Source organism: Ascidiella aspersa, chromosome 4 (assembly GCF_963924565.1).
Source record: "Ascidiella aspersa chromosome 4, kaAscAspe10.2, whole genome shotgun sequence".
NCBI lineage: Eukaryota > Metazoa > Chordata > Ascidiacea > Phlebobranchia > Ascidiidae > Ascidiella > Ascidiella aspersa.
The window spans coordinates 27,452,973-27,471,984 of record NC_139450.1 but is presented as its reverse complement, the minus strand read 5'-3'; the positions used below and the strand labels follow the sequence as shown (position 1 = coordinate 27,471,984).

At 35.7% G+C, this 19,012-nt stretch overlaps 2 protein-coding genes and 2 non-coding genes across 5 annotated transcripts; 1 reads left to right on the top strand and 3 right to left on the bottom strand.

Moving 5' to 3' along the window:
• Window positions 1–2,790: 2,790 nt before the first annotated feature.
• Window positions 2,791–2,879, bottom strand: LOC146157264 (small nucleolar SNORD12/SNORD106). The gene has a single exon (XR_014495261.1). It is a non-coding gene; the product is annotated as a small nucleolar SNORD12/SNORD106 (small nucleolar RNA).
• A 688-nt stretch (window positions 2,880–3,567) lies between these two features.
• Window positions 3,568–3,657, bottom strand: LOC146157263 (small nucleolar SNORD12/SNORD106). Its single transcript, XR_014495260.1, has one exon. It is a non-coding gene; the product is annotated as a small nucleolar SNORD12/SNORD106 (small nucleolar RNA).
• A 795-nt stretch (window positions 3,658–4,452) lies between these two features.
• On the bottom strand, window positions 4,453–11,038 carry LOC146157262 (KH domain-containing, RNA-binding, signal transduction-associated protein 2-like). Of its 2 annotated transcripts, XM_083387314.1 has the most exons (11): window positions 10,988–11,038; window positions 8,331–8,448; window positions 7,788–8,041; window positions 7,612–7,704; window positions 7,345–7,487; window positions 7,124–7,212; window positions 6,803–6,921; window positions 6,317–6,423; window positions 5,997–6,049; window positions 5,772–5,928; window positions 4,453–4,521 (listed from the first exon to the last, which is right to left on the bottom strand). In XM_083387314.1, the coding sequence occupies exons 2-10, from the start codon at window positions 8,425–8,427 to the stop codon at window positions 5,816–5,818; spliced, it is 1,068 nt and encodes a 355-aa protein (XP_083243440.1). In that variant the 5' UTR covers window positions 8,428–8,448; window positions 10,988–11,038; the 3' UTR covers window positions 4,453–4,521; window positions 5,772–5,815. The 2 variants fall into 2 exon arrangements, with proteins under 2 accessions (XP_083243440.1, XP_083243438.1); XM_083387312.1 differs by lacking the exon at window positions 4,453–4,521 and having other exon boundaries at window positions 5,542–5,928.
• Window positions 11,039–11,655: 617 nt separating this feature from the next.
• On the top strand, window positions 11,656–16,324 carry LOC146157261 (protein saal1-like). The gene is made up of 9 exons (XM_083387561.1): window positions 11,656–11,837; window positions 12,167–12,268; window positions 12,497–12,580; window positions 12,694–12,773; window positions 12,841–13,019; window positions 13,368–13,460; window positions 13,526–13,651; window positions 14,286–14,535; window positions 15,015–16,324. Exons 1-9 carry the CDS (start codon window positions 11,709–11,711, stop codon window positions 15,472–15,474), a joined length of 1,503 nt encoding a protein of 500 aa, XP_083243687.1. The 5' UTR covers window positions 11,656–11,708; the 3' UTR covers window positions 15,475–16,324.
• The last annotated feature ends 2,688 nt before the right edge of the window (window positions 16,325–19,012 follow it).

The window sequence follows — 19,012 nt, the reverse complement described above, 5'->3', positions numbered from 1 at the left end:
CCAGAGAGGGACTATTAAACTAATTTCAGCATAGATCGAAATACGCAATTATATAATTTTTCTGTCAGGTTAAATATTAAAAAAAAATGAAAATACAACAGATCTCAGAAGAACAAGGTGTTATATTATTTCGCCAGGACTCATTGGAGAACCGTTTACTTTTTTTGATAGCATCAGAGAAAAAATTTAACTGTCAATTTTAAACAAAGACGAAAAACAAGCAGGTTACCAATAATTTTTTTTTGCCATCGCGGTTTGGTATGTGCTGCTAAACTGCACTTTGCGGTTTTTATGTTAAGTTGACGTCATCAGTTTTGAATGTCCGACACAATTTAATAACTAAAAATATTAATTGGCCGATTAAATTAAAACAAAATATTCTTTGTTCGGAGAAATTTTCTAAAAGACCAAAAGTAAAAACATATTTTTTTCATTTTACACCTGGTTTTGTTTCAGCCGAGATCTACAAAATCCCGGGCTAGGTTTGAGGGCGGATGTCGGCCAGCCAGTTTAATGTCTTACATGGCTCCACTGGGCGATAGGATTGCATCGGCATAAACGTAAGTTTTGTTGGCGCCTTATCTGTAAACACACACCGTCCTTTCAGGGCAGACCTGGGCAACATACGGCCCACGGCTTATTTTTCTAAAAAATACAGAAGCTAAGCTAAAACAAGGACGAGAACGATCGCGCCTGTACATTTGCTGTACAGAAGCAAGTACCTCACTAGTGCGCACTGTTGATAGTTTGTTCTAACCTTTTTTGTAAGTTGTCCTTTCATAAAAATTTATTGGGCCACAATTTTTTTGCGAAAATGGGCCACGAAAGAAAAGAGGTTGATTACCACTGAACTAGTTTAAAAAAATTCTAAATATATAACTATCCTTCTCTGCTTTTTCTTCACCCCAATAAGAAACTTCTTCGTCAGCAAAAAAAAAAAGTTTTGCGCAACAAGCAATTTCGTTAAATGGCCCTACTTATAACTTTCACATCCTCGCCTCACAGTACAGACATGACTTCTCTTACAAGTAACGAAAAAACGAGCAATTCCAAGAAATATAAATTTTATTGAATTTAAACCAGGAGTAGCACATCGAAGTACCTACAAGAAAGGAACGCTTTATTAAAAAGCAGTTTTACCAATAATCTTTTAAAAACAATAGTTGTTTTAAGGTTACTCAGTAGAGTATCAATAAACATATCGTCAGCAACCATCGGACAGGGCAAGTCAATTTCATCATAGTAACCTTTGCCATTATTTATATATTTATATAGGTTGGTATATTATTGTTGAATACTTGCCTTCATGAAAGCGGCGAGCGAGGAGAATCTGCAAGTAAAAACAAATCTTTACTAACACGAAAACGAGCAATTCCAAGAAATATAATTTTTATTGAATTTAAATCAGGAGTAGCACATCGAAGTACCTACACGAAAGGAACGCTTTATAAAAAGCAGTTTTAGCAATAATCTTTAATAACAATAGTTTAATTTCAAAGGTTACTCAGTAGAGTATCAATAAACATATCGTCAGCAACCATCGGACAGGGCAAGTCAATTTCATCATAGTAACCTTTGCTTTATTTAAGTTTATTAAAGGTAGGTATATTATTGTTAAATACTTCAATAATATACCCACCTTTAAAAACAATAATATACCTACCTTTCAAGACAGCGGCAAGCGAGGAGAATCTGCAAGTTAAAAAAATTTTGTAATTACTTGTAGTTTTGCAAAAAAAAAATCAGAAATGTTCAGAAGAGTCGCTCAGAATGAAGAATTGTTATCAACAAAATTGTTTCTGTCCTGTTGAGCTTAGGCATCATTGCGACAAGTAACTACAAAAAGTGCTGTCAGCATAATTTACCTGCTTAAAATCGTTGTGAAATTCATTCAGATGGAAGCATTCCTGATAAAACAAAACAATCAACAGTCACGGGATACATTTATTTTAGTATGTTACAATAGGATGCCTTTTGTGCCAATTTTTTCAGAGACTCTAGTCATCTTCATTGTATTCAGAGAGAGAGTTAAGTTTTCATCATAATTAGCACACTATGATTTAATAAACTAAATTAAAAACTCACCAGTCAAGTTCTGTAGAGGATTTTCGTAATGAAGAAAAACTTTAACCTGAAAGTTCAAAGTAATAGTAGTGTACCATTAAAAACCTATATGGTTTGAAAACAGTCTTATTATAAAATGGATCTCACAATAGGTAAAATGTTTCATTCAGATCAGTAAGGATGGCAAATGGCAATCGCCACACAATGGTTCAGAAGGATATTTTATTCTAGCATACATTCTGGCCACATCACCACAAAAACAGGGGATATGGAATCCGTGTGTGCATTTTGCTTTAGACGTCACTATCTTTGGTTACATAAAAAGACTTTCTAATTTTTGTTCACCAAGAAGTGACTTAAATGGAAATAACACTGGGAAAACATTGTGTGAGTCAGTCAAAGGTGTAACGGCACATAATTAGTTGTAAATATTCGGGATACAAGTAAAGGGGGGGAAAAAATGGTCTATATAAAACCTGTTATAAATTTTGGCAGTACTAGTATATAATCTCACGAAAATGAAATTGACTTTAAAATGGCCAGGTGACAGTTATAGATGTTTGCTAAGCGCCTTCGCATGCCTTAAATTATACACGCTAACTTACTCTTTATAATGCAGTGTTAGAGTGCAATGATAAGAATATTCGAAGATTCAGGTCATCCATGTGATCTGTAAAAAGTTTTTATTAGTACCTTACATAATTTTATTAACAGTTATAATCAAAGATTTAACCTCAGTCTAGTTGAGCTTATATAGATAATTTCATCACAATAAATATGATGGGGAAAGAAGTTTTTTCATCATAGGTTGAAATGTTTTTGAATATCCTGCGATAATAAAAATATATCTACCTTGCTAGTTGCTTTATATTCTTCATGGAGGCAGTAATGTTGACCTTAAGAAAAATATGATTTAAGTAACATTAAACATCCCACAATGTGAAATAAAAGCAAGACTATTTGGCTTAAGTTGAAATGTTTCTTTCAGATCAGTATGGATGGCAAATGGCAATCGCCACACAATGGTTCAGAAAGACATTTTATTATTGCATACATTCTGGCCACATCACCACAAAAACAGGGAATATGGAATCCGTGTGTGCATTTTGCATTAGAAGTGGCTTTATGGAAATAACCCAAGATATGGCCTTAGTTACTTATATTAACAGCATAAAGTTATAAGGTTTATTAAAATTTAATCAAAACAGTTTCCAAAAGATTTTGTTAAGTCAGACAAATGTGCACATGCACACAATTACTTGTAAATAATTATAATACAAGTGAATAGAAAAAAAACTAGTCAACATAAATTTTGGCAGTACTGGAAACAAAAATATAATCTCACGAATGTGGAATTGACCATGAAGACTTTACAATTACTGGATGAACCTACTCTTCATGATGCAATGAGAGGATTCCAAGATTGAGGTCCTCCATCTGATCTGTAGGTTAAGAGTTTTTTTTAGCGCCTTTATTAATTTTTTTAACAGTTATAATTTCCAAGATTTAACCTCAGTCAAGTTGAGCTTATATAGATAATTTCATCACAATAAATATGATGGGGAAAGAAGTTTTTTCATCATTGGTTAAAACGTTTTAGAACATTCTGCGATAATAATAATAGATCTACCTTGCTAGTTGCTTTATATTCTTCATGGAGGCAGTAATGTTGACCTTAAGAAAAATATGATTTAAGTAACATTAAACATCCCACAATGTGAAATAAAAGCAAGACTGTTTGGCATTAAGTTAAGTGTTTCTTTCAGATCAGTATGGATGGCAAATGGCAATCGCCAGACAATGGTTCAGAAAGACATTTTATTCTTGCATACATTCTGGCCACATCACCACAAAAACAGGGAATATGGAATCCGTGTGTGCATTTTGCAATAGATTAGGTTAGGTTTTTTTTATTAATCACTCCAGATTTTAGATGGAACCTAACATGGTTTGCAACACTTTTCATCAACAAAATTGGATTGCTCTAAACTTTGAATACATAACAGTATTAATAGTAATAGAAATGGTTCAACACAGTACCAAATCAGTGTAAAAATGTTTTCTAAACCCATATCATCTTTCACCATTATAAATTTAAAAGACTTCTGGAAAATTTTAAGGCTTTTTAAAAACTTAAAATAGGTTTAAAACACCTTAACTTACCAAAAATGATAAATCTTTCAATTGTTTTCTTAAAATCTTTATCCCCTGAAACAAATTAAATAGGGTTATGGTTTTGCTGAAAAAAAAATTGCTAAACATACAAATAAATACTGTTTAGGCAGCAACCTCAGTTTAGTTGAGCTTATAGATAAATTTCATCACAATACATATGATGGGGAAAGAAGTTTTTTCATCATAGGCTTGCCATAAATAAAAATTTACATATTGTGTTAACTTTTTACCTTTTAAAAGCTGCTCGAGGTGGAAAGCAATTGAAACGACTTCACCAGTGATCTAAAGAACGTTTTATAAAAGTCAGGAAATGAGGTTCACACAGTACATTCATAGATTATACAGAAAAAAAAAACGATTTATCATAGGCTCCATTTAAAAAACCTTAAACAAGTTTTACTAGATACAAAAACTCTTTTTTACCTAGTTAAAAATTCTATTTCTTACTAAAGATTTTTTTACGCACGTTTAAAATTTTGATGCAGATATTTTTAGTTCAACCTAAGCAGTTTAGTTGCAAAGAGCGAAAAACAGTTTTACTTTACCTTTGGTTGGTTTACTTTTTAGTTGGGATATTGTTTTTTTCATCATTTAAAACTTATCCTTTCGTTTGTTGAGATTTATCACAGCCGTCTCTTGAAAAGTTTCGTTCTTTTTCACGATGTTTGTTGGCGATTTTGTATTTTTGGCACAAATTGCAAATTCATGCCTTTATTTCAAGGAATTCAGATCTAACACTTTTTTTGCTTTCACATTATTATTCACTTGCATGTTTTGTTCACTTAAATTTGCAACAAACCAATCACTTAAATTTGGATTTTTATTACAGTACCTTGGTATTTGCGCATTTTCATTAAGACTTATTACTTGCCAATTTCAGCTACATCGTAATAATAACGTTTTGTCAGTATTTTAGATTCACTTTTATTAAAAATATTTTGAAAGACAAAAGTTACAAAAAAGTGATACATTGACTGTTTATATTTTTTGAGCATTGAATGCATTAAAGCTTTTTGAAATCACTACACAATTGAAGCATTAAAATTTTTAGCTATACAATGTTATAACTAGAAGTGGTGTTTACTTTAAATTGTTCGCAAGGATTTATTTACAAAAAAGAAAAACAAATAGACATTTAGCATTGAATGTTGTTAAAAGTCTGGTTTGTAACTGTAAAAGAAAGAAAAAGAAGTTAGCGGGCACAGTTTGTTTAAAGTTTACCACTATCATTTGTGGAATTAATTTGCGTTGTTTCAATAAAAAAGTTAGCAAAGTTGAGATCACACAAGTGGTTAATTTTCAAATCAACAGTTTGGGGAGATCTTACTTTGAAAAAATGGTTTAAGTTGATCATAATTACACTGATTAAAAGCGCATTTTTACGACTGGCCAAACAGCCTGTGTTTAGTAGTCCAAAAGGACTAACACTATAGTTTGTTGGTGATTCAGTCTTTAGCGCTAAAGGGAGTTTTGTAGTTTAAGTTTGCGCCCAAGTTTTTGTAGTTCCTTATGTGATTTCCTGCAATGCACACCTCAAATGTGTAAGGCTGCATCACCATCAGTAAGCAACAGGAAATCAGTAAGGCTTTGAGGCACGACCCCTTCCAGTGCCACCTCTCATCTTTCCACGGAAACTTTTGGTTGCTGCAACTCCATAAGAAGCATCAGTAGCTCCGTTGCCGTATGCATCTAAAATACAAAACAAGAGTTGTGAGATTTTGTAAGTGATCAGTTATGGTTTCTTTCATGTTGCTTACCATATCCATCACCATAGGAATAGGCATCATAGGACTCTGCGGTACCGTAGGATCTAAAAACATTTAAAGGGTGAAAAAGTCAATCACAGTTTGGCAGACAACAAAGAAATATTTTGTTAGTCCCAGTGGAACTTTTTTCTTAAGACAAAGCAAATTAAAGTATAACTAGAAGTTAAAAAACAATTACTGTAGGACATAGCAGCACATTTAAATCAGTACTACTAAAGTCAATTGCTCTAACCAGAGCTTAAATGGTGTATTTAGAACTGCTGCACGGTCTCAGTTTAAGAACCACCATCTATTTATATTACACAACTCACCCATCATCATAAGCTTCAGCATAGGCAGCTTCACCGTATCCCTGTTCGTAACCGGCTTCGGCATATTCAGCTCCGTAGCCATCATATGACCCATCATATTCATAACCCTACAAAAAAACAAACAATAATTTAAATTCAGCTACAAATCACGCCATAGACGCCAACTTATCTTTCATTCGAAATCTACTGCTAAAGTCAAGGTCAAAATAGAAGTTGTGTACGACATATTAATCTTTTGGTATTCAGTTTTTTAAATGCTTAATTATTTTATTTGCTAGGCAGGTATTTCACTGAATTAGTAGTCTTTGACTTACTGTTGGAGAGTCGATCAAATGAAATTACTGTAAGATTTATTATTATTATTTAGAGGGACGGAGTACCTAAATTTCTACTAGAAGCACCCCCAAACAGTGTCCATAAATCATGCCAACAACAAATTAAAAGTCTAATCTGGGTTTGGTATAAAAAAGTTTTGTAAATGCTTACATATTCATCAACTTGTGCTGCATATGGATCTTGTGCCTGTTGAAGCATCGATGTTTTTGCTGCCCTGGCTCCACCAGTACCCCCTCTTCCACGGGTGTTCATTCGAGCAGTTGCCTGGCCTGTAATGCAATGCAATGCAAAAGAGTTTAAATTTATGGTTACAAGACTTGAATCAGTACTAAAGTAGGAGAACATTTCTGTTTGCTTAAATGGTTTCTCAGATTATTTCCCAAACCATCAGCAAGGCAGTAAACCACCCTTCCGTGATTGCAATTGTCATCATTGAAACCGGACAAAACATTATTTATCAAGGCTCTTTACCTCTTCCACCAGTAGAACCTCTGCCAGATCCTCTCGACCCTCTTCCAGAACCCCTTCCCCCACTTGAGAGGTTACCACGGCCTCGCCCTCTGCAAGCGGAAAAAAACTATTTTAACAAGGGACTCCGATGTAATTATGTTTATGCGATAAACAAAACGCAGGCCAAAAGGATAAAACTTAGCAGGATGCTTCAACATTCAACTCAGTTGGTTTTGAATTACCTTCCGCCTCTGCCACTTCCACCGCGGCCTGAAAATCCTCCACGCTGTGAAGGGGCTTCCATGTTCATCATTGCTGCCTCTTCATCGTCAACATGAAGAAGTTTAGTAATTTCACTGCAGGCTCTGCCAACATTCATGTAAGCCTGGAAACAGAAAACACAATTGTTAATAAGCAATAGTTCACCTAAAATACATTCTTTAGCAATTCTAGTGGTTTACAACTCCACAATTGAAAATTTAGGACAATGGCTTAAAAAAGTGTTTTACCTGTTCTACTGGTGCTACACATGTAATCTTGACATGGAGGGGTAATTTAAGGTGCGCTAACTTTTCTTCATTTCCAGAAGCAATTTCCTCTTGCTAAAAAATAAACCGTGGTTTAACATCTCATTATTATTCTTAACATTTTTATTAAATGGGGCCAATATGTGACTGCTACTTACTCGTTTCTTGTCCCTGATCGATCCTTTTCCAAGGATTGCAATACGAGTGCGTGTCACCTCTTGAATTCCCTTTAACGTTGAACCACCGGGGCCAATAAGCCTTCCAACAAAGTTTATTCGGGGGTATAGATCTGTTGGGACTTTAATGCTACATTCAATTTTAGGATATTTGGTATCGTGCACATTGTGAAAGTCTTCTTTGTCGGTTTTGTTGGCCTGTCTTTCTTTTTGTGGGTTCTTGATTTTTTCAATTTCTAAATAAAGAAATTTTGTCAGTAATTTCATCCTGATACAAACTATACAAGTAAGACTCAACTCTATACATTTAGCAAAGATATTAGAAATAAAGGCCTGCCTGGGGTGTTTATCTCATTTAATGAAAATTCAATGTTAAAAGCTGTCGGCTACACAACAAAGTCTCTACTTGTGACGCTAACGTTTGAAGTGGTGTTAGGGCAAACACACAACTAGGAAAGTTTTTAAACATGCCTTAAAAGCTGCGGTGCAAAAAATTACTTTTTGTAAAAGAAAATAACTGCTCACCACTTGAAATAAGGCGGACAGCATGAACAAAAGATGGGTCAATACTGTCTTTTTCTGCCATTAATTCTGGCAAGTATGTAGCTTCGTGCTTCTCCATTGCAAGTAGGTTATTTTTTCACTAAACAACAAAGAGTAGAGATTATATGAAAATGGCATGCTCAATATAATCATCCGGGAAGTACAAGAATTAATCATTCAATTATAAACTCATTGCTTAATTATATGGGCCGAAAATTTATTTTCGGGACATATCTTGTTTTTGCCGCTATTCTTTTTTGGTTTCCTATGGTATGTTTCAGACCGATTTTTGTCCGAAGCTTTATAGAAAAAGTAGACATCGTAGAACCTTTAAATTTTCAGACATGGCGTAGAGTGGTATGTAGGTGCTTTGTAAAAGTTTATGAGGCTGCACCCCCAGGGGCCTTTGCTTGGGGGGTAAAAACCTGAAACATTGCGTTTTAGCACTTTGTAGCTAACGACTGCCAACTAGCAGCAGAAAAACTTTCATACAGAATTCGTTCATATTCGCTTGCTTTGTTCAGCTTGTGAAGTGACGAAGCGACTGACCGCCTGCTGGGCTTTATTGTCCCGCGCGTGAGACTTTCATTGTGCGAAGTGGCACGTCCTAAACTGAGCTCGTGCGACTTGCATTTTAAAACGAGGCTTCTCTTTAGTAAAATTACTTAATGCTGTTAAGAAACAACTTATTTTACCGCCGCAAATTTAAATGCGAAATCTGGTGGCAACTCTAATCCAACATATCAACACCAGGCCTACACAACTTAAAATTGTGTGTTGATATGTTGGATTGGAGTAACATACTATACAGGTGCAAATAGCAAATATTCTCCAAATACGATTTTTCCAATATTCTCCAAATCGTATTTCATCGTATTGTCGCGGTAATACACAAAGAGGTAAGGCCGTGAATAAAGTTTCACCCACCGTACAATTAACGGAGGGAAGCATTGCGAGTAGAGATGTTCAAAGCAGCGACTCATTAATAATGCTTGCTTTCAATGCGGCGTTAGTTTTTTTTCGGGCGACCAATTACTTTGCGATAGTCTTCGCCTAATAATTAAGTGTCAATAGGGTGTATTTACCGCCGCAAGTTTAATGCGAAATCTTAAGGCAGTCTACGCCTCTCTGTTAGCACCTGTCGTGCATCTTGCTCCAACCAGCATACTACCAACATCAGGCCTAAACATCTAGCAAAACTTTCGATTTAATAGTTTGCGTATTGAGAACATAATAATGTTTTTCATATTGTTTAAAACTACAGATTTAAAGCCTGTTTTAACAGTGATTGCTCGGCCCAAGCCATGGTAAAAAATTACCGAGTAAAAGTTTGCAAAAGTATAGCAAACCATAGGCGTTAAACAATTTTTAGTCTTTAAGAGAATCATAATATTTGCTTTTCAAACACGTAAGCTGGTCAAAATTTAATAAAATGACGATACGCATTATCTACGTAAATTCTATTTATCAAATATATGTTTCGATCATTCCCCAAATTCTACGCCATATTTGAACCCCTTTCGCATCAAAGGCATAAGTTAAGTGGGGAAGTTTTCGGCCCATATCTGTTTTTGCTTGCAGAAACAAGTTAAGGAAAATAAAAAACAAAATATATAATATAAAGTACACAATACAAAATATTAAAAAAAAATAAAGTAAAAATTGAAAATAAACACTAAGCCCTGACAAAATATACAACAACCGCACCCCCGTCTAGTACTAATTGACACTGCCCAATATTTAAGACGTTTGTATTTTTTTATGTGAAAAGGAAATTTGACAACCTTGGCAAAACTACTATCTCATGGCTGACGGGAACTATCCCGGACACGCTGTACTAGAATCCTACCATAGCATTGATACAATTATTAAAGCAAGGCACATTATTTGGGTTTGAGTGTTGGTTTATTAATTAATAATATTGCTTAGCCTACCCAAACAAACCGCCACCCTTAAATGTTCGTTGTGGTACAATTCTAGACCAGGGCCCCACCACAAAATTATAGTTAAACCAACTAGTTGGCGAGGTGCTACTGACACTTGACAGCACTGGTCTAGAATCCTACTACATTTATTTCAGAAATAACAAAACGAGTGGCGCTGGTCACTTCTTTTTTAACGAAAACGAGTTGTCAAAAATGAAATTGCAAAAAACAAATAAATATAGGGTAATATATAAAGTAACACTTGACCCAACATGAACCAAACAATGTTAGTAATATAAACCCCCAGACAAAAATTTGACGGGATTCTAGACCAGCGCCCAGATCGGCGCTGGTCTAGAATCCTACCACAACGAAACACCATTTGGGTTAGGGTTAGCGTTTGGGTTGAGGTGGGTCAAGTATTATTATTAAACAAAGAATATAATAATACTTGACCCACCCACAACCGAACGCTAACCCGCACCCTAACTCAAATTTTGTGCGTTGATTTTAGAACTGTGGTAGGATTCTAGACCAGCGCCCCCAGATCTCCTATGGGCAAACTAGATAATATAAGCGAAGGCAATACGAACAATTTATACACCTAGTTAAAATTTAAATGATCGAAAAAGGAAATCACTTCCCAAGTTCTTAATGTATTAGAAACAAAAAACTTCGACAACGAACACTTTAAAAGCTAATAAAATCACTTACCGATTCGGAAATAAACGAGTGATTCGATCGTCGAAGGAAAATGGTTTCTTAGATTTGGGAAGCCGAAAGCACGCCGATCGAAGTCACGTGTCAAACTCCAGATTCATCCGCTAAATGCAATTCAAATACGGCGTCAATATTTGTGTAGTTTTCGATTCTATTGTTGCCAGTTTTGCGAATTTTTTTTTAATATTAATTTAAGAATTAAAACTGTGTTTAAACTTTTGAAATCAATGGTAATATCAACAAAATAAACAAACAAGAGAAGTTTTTAAAAGCTCCGCCATGTTGGCGGGTCTTGCGATTTGCCTTTTTCTCGTGTTTGAACACGCTTTGCTGGAAACGTACACTATAATCGGGAAAATGGAGCGTAAATGATTTTGTGTGATAAAATTAAGGTGTTTTGTCCTTCTGGTTTTACACGTTTTTTGCATGGCTTTCAAATTTTAACGGAGTTTTCGAAATCAACGATATCTGTCAAAAAAATCATTTCAATTTAACGAGACTTAAATTCTACATAATAAAATACCCTGTTTTTCAATTAATCCCTTAAAACTGTACATTTGCATACAATATTATATTCCTGGGTAACAAATATATACGATTAACAAATACCTACAAAAAACTCTCTCATTTATTTCATATTTACACAAAAAGGTATCTATTAATTTAAACCAAAAGTGAAATGAAATTAAGAAAAACATGACCACATAGAGTTGTTATGGAGAACCGAAATCCATCTCCACCTCCGGAGGTTGAGACAGACCCTGACCTTTACCGAGCTGACAATGTCGGAAACACTGTTATAAGCAAGAAGTGGGTCCTTGCAACATTGATGGAAATAATAAATGTTGGTAACTTACCAGTTAGATTTGTGATTTTTACAATCTAAACTTATATGCATCCTCAGCCGTAATACAAGTCTTGCATTAAAAATATAATCCATTTCGCAGTAATTTTAATTTCATGGTGATGAATACAAGTGTTACATTACAAATATAATCCATTTTGCCATAATTTTTTATTACATATTGATAACACATCAAATGGTTAAGAAAATATAAAACAAGCATTGCAAGTTCAATGTTAATTTGTTTCTATGAACCTATATTGCGATATATAGATATTTTGTACTATATACTATGCATAACACTGACCTATTAAATAATCACTAAATAGGAAGTGGATAGACATGCGAGCAGTCCCGAAGATGACCCTGTGGATGTGAGCGATGACCTTCAAGACTCTGCCTGCAAACTATGGGACATTTGTGTTGACCAGGTATTGCTGACCTATCTTTGCTTAGCAACTATCTTACTTTCTACTATGTACTTAACCCTAAATAAATTTATGTAATGGTATTGTTATAATGTTGAAATTTTAATTTCGTGTTAATATCTGCTAATTTGTTGTTTAGCAATCTCTGTAAAACTCTTTGATTGTACAAATTAACGATGTTGAATGGCGTGTACTTAAAAGCTATGTGTCTTAAGTTCCTTAATTTAACAGGATGTTGCAGTATTCCTATTAGACTTTGACATTGTTGATATTCTGTATGGTGTCATCGTTAAGAGCAAATCACCAAGAATTACAGTAAGTGCAATCTTTAAACAGGCATTAAAACATTTATTGTATTCTGCTATCATCCGTATATAATGTATGGCATAGCTTTGTGAGTGGTTTACTTTAACAGACCTGAAATTTAGGAAATATCTGTAGGAATTCTCGGCAACATGGCGTGCAGTGAAAAAGCTTGCGAAGCAATCACCGATAAAGAGCCTTTAAGGTAATAATACTTTTGCATGTATGCTCTTTTGCCAAAATAATAATCTACAATTGTTTTTATTTTTTAGATCAGTTCTTCTGGCTTTGTTGGCCACACCTGATACGCAGACCTTAATTGAACTAGTCAGGTTATTTAGGGTGTGTCTGAATAGCAAAAAGTTTAATGATGTTTGGATCAAGTCTTTCGAGGGGAACCAATCAGAAGTAATGGAAAACGCTCAGTTTATTTTTAATAGCTCAACAAACAGTAAGTAATACAATGTTACTTTGCCTGATCACTAGATATGTGATCATTTGTGCTTGTGGTACTGATACACAATATTTAAAAAAAAAAAGTTTGACCATCCAATGTGAAATGACGTTTTTCTAGATATTTGGCCAAAATTCGCTTAAACTTCAGAAAGTTAATTACCCTTTGTTGTGAATACACTATTTTCTAAAAATTTACTTTGGTAAAAACTGCAAACCATCACTGAAATGCTTATATTAGTTTGCTATAGGATTACAATACTGCCCTAGTTTAGCATGAGTGACAATACTACAATTAAGCATAAAACTTAGTAAGATCATAACATGATAATTTGAATATCTTTAGGTGGTCTACTGCGAAGTTTATCTGAAGTTTTTGATCAGATTTTTGAAGCAAGTGAAACTTTTGCAAAAGACTCCTGTACGAAAGAGTTTGTTGGTAGGTGCGCTGAGTTTCATTCCGTAAAAGTGGTTTTAAATCACTAAAAACAATCTTCCTTTTAGGAGCGTTACTGGAAGGCATTGCCCAGGTAAATAAGGACAGTTCAGCAGACACCCTGCACCTCCTTAGCCATTCTCTCCATGCACTTCACAACATTGCAGAGCTGGATAAAGGAAAGGCTGTTTTAGGTAAGAATTTTGAACAACCAGCAGTATCCAGCAAGATATGCATAGTCTTAACCCTTAATTGTGTTCATTTTGTTAAGTGTGTACTGTGTGTTTGTGTTGAGCACACCAGAGGTATACTGTTGTATTTAACTGTCACTTGCCACAGTCAGCTTTAATAAAAACTTATATCTAAATTATCTAATATCTAAATTATTTATCATACATATGTAATCCAGCGCATCTGCTGTTTTACTAACCTTCAATAACTACATACCTATTATAATGATACACCGGTTGCCTAAAGATCTTGCCCCAAAAAAAAGTGTAACATGTAATTAGACCTGTTTAAATCACAGTTTAAACCAATACGATGTTAAGTATCTTGATTTTTTTTTTAGGTTTTGACGTTATATTATGCACATCTTTTTTTTTTCATTAATTTTAATATATTCTAGATTTGGTGTGTTACTCATGTTTATCACGGCCAAAGTATCAAAGCACAAATACTAATATTTTTCCTGTTAAACACATTATTAAACCTGGCTAGCTCTTTTTTATCAGCTACTTTCTTGCTTGGTGTTAACTGTATTTTGAGTTTATTTACATTTTATACTCTTCAAGAATTTCATTAAAACACTTCCATTTTGGTCAATAGCTTCAATGAGAAGAGCCACTGTTTCCCTGCTATCTTCCTTATGCCTTTATTGGATGACCTCCCACCCTAAGGTGGACTACAGCAGTTCAAGTGAAATGTCGTCCAGTGAAGTTTCAGTTTCCTGCTGTCTGTCAGTTGCAACAGTTGTGTTGCAAAGCAAAGCTGCTAACGGCAACGAACCAAATGGAAATGGAGATGTCGAACAAATCGTCCTGGAAATTGATGACGAAGAAAAAGAACTCATCCTCAAGTTAGTTTTGATTTTGTTTAAAATATATACTGGAAAAGATTGGTGACCTAAAAATCTGTTACGTAAATTGTATGGTAAAACAAGAGGCACAGAAAAATATGGTCTCTTTAAATGATTTCAATCCATTTTTATATGTACTTTAAAAGAGAAAATATTTTTCAGAGTACTCAAGACTTGACGTATGTATTATAACTGGCCGTTGTACGTTGAAATCCTAGATGGCTGGTTAACATCAGTGGTATATATTGTCAAAATAGCGTTTTCATTCCAAAGTAAGACTAAATGAATTTTATTTGATAAGTAAAACCTCAAAATTGTGCTGCACAGATCAAAAAAGTAGATAGCTCGCAATCGTCAACGATGTACGCGGCGAATCACTATGTGATACCCGTTACTTAGCCAAATCAAGCACCAGAAAAAAAAAGATCCACCCCTAACAAGTTCAGCGTTAACCATTCTAAAACTTATTTAATCCGCAGGTTCGCGCGCTGTATCCTTTCAGCCAAAGGCGTCCTCTCTGCCATCACGGTCGTATCTTCGCTCTCCACAAGCAACCAGGAAGACAGTCAGCTCTTCAAGACCCCGCTTCACCCATTCAAAGGCTCGCCGCTGAACGCCACGCCGCTGGCGCCAGAGTGCGCCAAAACGTCCGGGGACACCCCTAAGACCGACACCGTGACCGTGGCGACGCCGGACGGGACCCCGGAAGTGGTCAAGGCCAGGGACGACGACGCAACGCCCCCTGGTGGTTCTCCCAGGACTTCGCCCGTTAAAAAATCTAGAGCTGTTGTGGTTGGCGACGGCAGCTGGAGAGAAGAGAGTCCGGCCGTTGTTTTGTGTTCTTTGGCGAAGGAACTGCTTCAGGCTGCTGATATCTCTTCTAGTGAAGCGGCTTGTAGGAACGAAAACGGCCAATCGCCAACCCTACCCGAAAAATAGTCCTGTCCATTTTTGCCTCGGCTAAGATGTAAAGCTACTGCAAATCAAAAAGCAGCTCCTCTGGTAATTGTAGTTCTTTGCCAACCTTTTACCAAGGAGACTAGCATAGGTTGGTACAGAATAACAATTACCAGAGGCAGAGGAGCCGTTTTTTTTATTTGTATTTCTATGTCTAGTAGCAACAGTTTATCTAAGGCTACTGCAGTTGGGCGATGCCTTGTGGGTTTTGACTAGACTCCAGCAAGCCGCGGGATGTTTATAATATTTGTACAACGCTTTGGGGTAAAGTACAAACCATACGCTGTACCAATAAAAAGGGGTTCAACCTACCTCCTCAATATTGGAAATTATGTGAATTTATGTGGAACTTATCCAAAAAAACAGTGATCTTTACCGCTTGTTACTTTAGTGCTTACTAATTTTGAACTTGCTGTATCGTGCCTACCCGATCGTTCATCGTGCCAATTGTTTTTCTTATTTTTTTCCATGTTTCAATAACTGCTCACGGCTGCCGTGTTGTCAGCATCGCGATAAACTTTTACTCGCCCAAAAAAATCGATATGAACACATCTTTAATGCTATTTGTAGCTAGAAACCCCACCATTTCGAAAATAAGCATCGAATTGCAAGTTTAAAAAATGATAGCTTGTGATTGGTTGGCGGCAATTTTCTATTCTAAGATTCATGGTAATATTAAACAAATTTCGATTATTTAATAAAATTAAAATAACCTGTTGATATCTGATGTAAGATGTCGTTGAAATAAGAACTAGTGAAGTTTCAGGTCATATTTTTGTTTTAATATGACACGATCGTCATATATTACATGCTATTGAATAAATAAATAATGAGCTACGCGCTACAAGAGTGTCTGAAAAAATTGCTGTTATTACTGCAGTCACTCAATTAGGTACCACATATTTTTAATTAGCCATCGAATTGCCAAAACATTGTGGACTTATAGCCAGTCTGGTTAAAGTCGTAGGGCTAACAGTATGTTGGTTGTTAGATAAACTGTCAAAATTCCGATTATAATTACCATGGCCAACATATTTCCAATTTTCATATCGTTTTTTAGAGCTTGTTTAAAACTGGCTGTGGCTATTTACAGCCAGTTTTAAACAAGCTCTAAAAAACGTAGCCTGCAATTTTTGTTGTTGGTAACATAACGCCAACAGGCCACTCTGGAAAGCTAGAATGATGCACATTTTTAAGCAAACAAATCGCCCGAAAGGAAGTGTGAATCCTATTTCAACCGATTGCTCGTTCTAATCTGGTCGCCGTTCTCATTTTAGGTTCACCAACTAATGCCATTGGTGGCCAATCGGACAGCAAAGGCCCCTTAGTATAGTAAGCCATTGAGCATTGGATTTCGTTAACTCGCCCAAGGTTTTCGTTAAAATAACCACAAGATGGGGAACGAGATCTTAAGTTAATACATGATGTATCTATAGTTTTTGCAAATTCAGAATTGCCTGACTGGAAAGGCGTAGCGCAGAATTAGGCAAATAGAGCGTCGTTATTCGGCAAGGAAATGAAAATATGATGTACAGTGTGGTATACCAGTGCATCGGCAAACTTTTTCGAAGCTTTTGAAGGCCCACTATGCAAAACGTCTACGAAAACAGTGATGGATTCAGGATATTTGTTTCTGAGGTGAAATGTTACTCGGCGCCTCGATGCGCAAAACACTGCCATGCCATAATGTAAAACAAAAAAACAAAAAGTATACGTGCGAACCTCGAAAAATGTTTCACTAACATATGGTTAAAGTTGGCAAAAAAAATTAGTTGGACAGGCTGTCAGGACCACATTTGACACTTGAGTCTGCACCTCGCTGAGAAAATATAAAAATTCTTTGTCACACAAACTTTTAAAATAAAGTTCAATGAATGTACGATTGTACGGCCATCACGCGGCTCACAACTACATGTGATAACACTAAGCTATTCAAAAGTAACTCACGGCCCACTAAAAATGGCTCTGCGGCCCACAGTTTGCCGACCACTGTGGTATTCGATCGCTACGTAATACATCGTAGGGCCTACCTATAATTTGTCGATGCTAATCTAATACTGTGATTCACGTAGACGACAGTTCATCGTTTAATATTATTTTTAAACAATTGAGGTCCCGCTAAATGTCATAGATTTATCACACCTGTTAAATGGAAAAAGTATGCTCTGATTTATATTTGATAATCAAATCAAATAGCCATAGAACGTTATGCGATAAGACAGCCTTTTTTCGCTAACCGTTTAAACATATTTAGGCCTATAGGCGCCATGTTCGCAGCTTGCTGTTTATTGAAGTAAACAGAGACGTAATATATATATATATATAAAGAGAGAGAGAGAGAGAGAGAGAGAGAGAGAGAGAGAGAGAGAGAGGAAAGTTGCAGTATTATTTGCAATTGACCTAGGTCAAATTAAATCATCTGCTTACATAGGACTGGAAAATATGTTGTTTGATTGACGTTTCCTCACACTGACTGTAATTGCCAATTGGCAATACTGCACATTGCGCTTTTGTACTGGCGAATGTTTAGAATTTGAAAAAATGCAACGTGATAAGATGTTTGCTTCGTATGTTTTGGTGCACTATAAGTTATTCTGCTTACTCGATTATGTAACGCAGCGGTTCCCAACCTGGGGTCCGCGGACCAAATGTTGTCCGTACAGCAGTTTCAGAGGGTCAACAAGGAGAATTAGTCTTTTATGTTTTTAAACATTAGTCTTTGACTATGTATTAAACATTATCTGTCATCTTTGTTGTCTTTAGTTATGCTTTATTATTCAATCAGAGCGTGTTTTATGATGTCTATTGTGACATCATAAAGCATCTATTATGCTATACTACCTGCTATCAGCGAATCGTTTGTATTAGTTAGAACAGGTGGTCCAAACCCAGTTGCAATTTCAGCCAAATTGATCTGGTTAATTAAACCTTTTTGCGCGAAATGATAACGTCTTTGTAATTTAGCGATTGGGGAGTATGCAACATCTCTTTTACGCGAACATTACACGCTTATAAAATGCAGTCTTCTAATTAATTTTTTTGTCAAATACGCAAATTTTTCGCGCTTCGCGCACACCAGTTTTCCCGGTCTCATAACATTCCATTTTGTTTGCGCACAAGTTCGACGAAAGAAGCAAGTTTCTGGGGCGTATCTGTCTTTCGATATTACTTTGTGAGGTTATCTTTAAACATTTCATGCCTCGACCAAACGAAAAACGTTGATCCGCTCCTGGTACGCATTTAGCCTACTTTATGTGGCTCGCAAAGAACATGCAAGAAATATTGTGGCCCGCGATGCAGTCAACCGTGGACCACCCTGAGTTAGAAGGTTGTTACATTAGAAAGAATTGTGACTGCTCTAGTGTATTACAATAAATATGGGTCAACTGACCTTTTAAATTTGATAGGGCCGCGAAATATCAAAATAATTGCAACGGGTCCGCCAGGCAAAATGTTTAGAAAAGTTTGGGAACCGCTGATGTAAAGGAACCTAAAAATCGGCGTTTTTGTTCTCAACGCG

Bases quoted from the DNA above. Each gene is read 5' to 3' on its own strand.
- LOC146157262 (XM_083387314.1), bottom strand. From the start codon at position 8,427: ATGGAGAAGCACGAAGCTACATACTTGCCAGAATTAATGGCAGAAAAA. The intron at 7,488-7,611 runs GTAAAACACTTT...TTCTGTTTCCAG, and splicing joins GTGTAGCACCAGTAGAACAG to GCTTACATGAATGTTGGCAG. The intron at 6,424-6,802 runs GTAAGCATTTAC...GTTTTTTTGTAG, and splicing joins CAGCACAAGTTGATGAATAT to GGTTATGAATATGATGGGTC.
- LOC146157261 (XM_083387561.1), top strand. From the start codon at position 11,709: ATGGAGAACCGAAATCCATCTCCACCTCCGGAGGTTGAGACAGACCCT. The intron at 12,581-12,693 runs GTAAGTGCAATC...CCTGAAATTTAG, and splicing joins GCAAATCACCAAGAATTACA to GAAATATCTGTAGGAATTCT. The intron at 13,020-13,367 runs GTAAGTAATACA...GAATATCTTTAG, and splicing joins TTTTAATAGCTCAACAAACA to GTGGTCTACTGCGAAGTTTA.